The sequence below is a fragment of the Austrofundulus limnaeus genome, unplaced genomic scaffold (assembly GCF_001266775.1).
Source record: "Austrofundulus limnaeus strain Quisiro unplaced genomic scaffold, Austrofundulus_limnaeus-1.0 Scaffold26, whole genome shotgun sequence".
Taxonomy (NCBI): Eukaryota; Metazoa; Chordata; class Actinopteri; order Cyprinodontiformes; family Rivulidae; genus Austrofundulus; species Austrofundulus limnaeus.
Window position 1 is genome coordinate 2,351,164 of NW_013952428.1, and position 2,726 is coordinate 2,353,889.

The following is a 2,726-nucleotide window of genomic DNA, read 5'->3' on the forward strand; positions in this document are numbered from 1 at the left end:
TTGTATGGCTAGTAAGTGTTAATTTCATTTTGTGTGTACTATCGATAATTTGTAGTCTGTGAATCTTTGCACTGATGCTGCTGTGACACCTGAATTTATTGCAATTTCTGATGATTGACAATAAAAGCTATTTCTATTCTATTCTATTATATTCTATTCTAAAAGTAGTGGGTAATTATTCCTTCGTTTATATTTTCATATTTTTTTCAGAAAGTGTTTTGTTCAACAAGAATCCCTTTACTTTGTTAAATATTTTTAAAGGATCCAGTCTATAAAAGTGGGGATTTGTGCTTAAAATCTTATTGGTATTGTAGCTACTCTATATAAATGTGAGGAATTCTTAAAGAAAAATACATTTTTTTAAAAGACTGTTTTAATACTGTTCTGCAGCTGTAAAATCCAACTTATTCTACATGTCAGGGCCTGAAAGTTAGGCCCGCCTTACCTGCTCGCTGATCCAAGGACAGAAGTGTGACGTTTAGATGGATGCTGATAGAAACAGATGGTGAATGCTTAATGGGTCTTGAAATGAAGATGGCATGAGGATGATTTCTGAGTGATGGAAAGCACAATTTAAGTGACAAACGTGTGAACATGACAAGTCATGTACAAAAACATTTGCGTCTCACAGACATAAAACCAGCTCTGGATAAAACCCAGCTGCTTTAACAAGATGAGTACATTTACCAGCTKCATGCTCTTGTTCTGTGTACAACCACTGGGTTTCAATCATCAGAGGAAATTTGAAAAAAAAAAAAGACAAACTAGTGAACCCCACAGTGTGTGCATGCATGCATCCCACACCAAACTAGCACATCCTGCCTCGTTTTGCTTTCTAATAATTTCTATATAAAAAAATAAATAAAAAAATAAAAGCAGCTTTCATGTTTGAAATTGGAAAACAAGTGATGACATGGTTATGAGAATGTTGGTTTATGACAATGAAAACAAGAATTAAATACAGTTTTGATTGTCCACCAGAGCCTTTAGGGACCAATAAGACCAATTGACACAATCACATCAGGCGCCCAACGAATCAGATTCCATCTTCCTCAGGCAGAAACGGAACCACACCACAAACAACAAAAAGGTACAATACAGACAACTTTCTGCATCCTCGGCTCTCCTCCTCTCCTCTCCTCCTCCCCTCCTCTCCTCTCGCACAAACAGCACACCGACCCCGCCCCCTCCCCCATTCCCAGAGGTCACCCTACCTGCTTGTTTTTGAGGTCAAGCGAGAGCTCATAGTCAGAAGAGGCGGAGTGCGAGCCGGCGCCGTTGCGCTGCACCCTGAGGGGCGAGGCCGTGTGATGCAGGCTGGCTCTCCTCGCCGCACCGCCACCCTTGGCTCCGCCCTCGTCCTCGTCCTCTTCCTCCTGCGCCGCCTTGGCCTTGCCGCTCTCACCCGGCGCCTCGTCCCCGTGTTGCTTTGCCCTCGCTTCGACAACCTCCTCTGGCTTCGGAAAGTCTCGCTCCCCATCCGTCTGCTCCTCTCTGCGAGGTGACGGGGCTTGGGGGGCGTCCGGCGGCGGCACCGCTGCCTCTCTCGCAACCTCTGCTTCGGGTTCGTGTTCTGGTTGAGGCTCCGGCTCCGGCTCCGGCTCCGGCTCTGGCTCAGGTTCAGGTTCTGACCAAGCTTTGACTTCGGGCTCCTTCTGAAGCTGAATCTGCGGTTCAGGCTCAGATTGAGGCAGTCTTTGTGGCTGAATCGCTTCCTGCTGCTGTTGCTGCTGGTGGGCCTGCAGTTGTGGCTCTGGTTCTGGCTCTGGCTCTGGCTCTGGCTGTGACTGGGTCTCACCCTGCAGCTCCCCCTCACCTCCCATCCCTTCCTTCCCCATAGTTGAGTCTGGAGAAAGTTCATCACTGCAGAAAGGAGGAGAAAACGCAGAGTGAGGTTGCTGCTGCATCCGTGGCGACTTCTGACCTCTTCTCCAGGCTGCCTGGGTCAGTGGTGAGAAGTTGACCCGTTTCTGTGTGTGTTTSAGCTTTTCATCTGTCTAGCTGCTCTCTTATAAGTGTCTCTCGTCTGTCTAGACACTGACAGACAGTGAAAAACCAGGAAAATGCACAGCACAAAACAGCTACTAAAGCCACACTGCGATGCTGAAATAAACATCAAGTGGTTATTTATTACAACAAAAACCTTCAGAGGAGAAAAATGTGAACAAAACAAGAAAGTTGACAGCCAATAGTGACACACACCCACACACACGGAGACGAGGGGGACAGTCATGCAGCTTATACAAATGTCTTTATGCTTTTCAGACATTCTGTGCTTGTTTTGATGTTTGCGTGGGGGGGGGGGGCAGCTTTTTTATTTTTGTGTGTGTGTGAAGTAACAAGAAAGAGAAGGTGGGAATCGGTGTAATCGCTTCCTGGAAGCCAGCTTGACACGTCCTTTCTCTCTTCGAAAAACTTTTCCTTTCTTTAAGATAAGCAAGTTTCCGGCAGTTTCGGAAGGCGAGCTGATCCGCTGGTGATTGAACTGGCAGCTCCGTTTTTAAAGAGGTCTTAATTCCCACTTGTCAGCTGAAGAATATGACGAGTCAGAAGTTAGCGCATCTGCAAGGCTGCACTTAAAGAGCCGGGATGCTTTTATCAGATTTTTTTAAAGGCCAAAAAATCTTCTAAAATTCTTTTTTTACACTTTAATTTTCTTATGTGGCATCTCCTCCTGAATAACTTACAACCAAGATGTTTACTTTTTTTAAATATATATATATATA

At 45.2% G+C, this 2,726-nt stretch overlaps 1 protein-coding gene across 2 annotated transcripts in view; it reads right to left on the bottom strand.

Annotated features, from left to right (window-relative positions):
- The window catches only part of iqsec3a (IQ motif and Sec7 domain ArfGEF 3a), a 96,110-nt gene that overhangs the window by 49,673 nt on the left and 43,711 nt on the right, over nt 1-2,726 (bottom strand). For both annotated transcript variants that reach the window (XM_014004779.1, XM_014004780.1), the window contains exon 3: nt 1,215-1,863. In XM_014004779.1, coding sequence (XP_013860233.1) covers nt 1,215-1,863 — 649 coding nt within the window. The remainder of the gene's footprint in view (nt 1-1,214; nt 1,864-2,726) is intronic.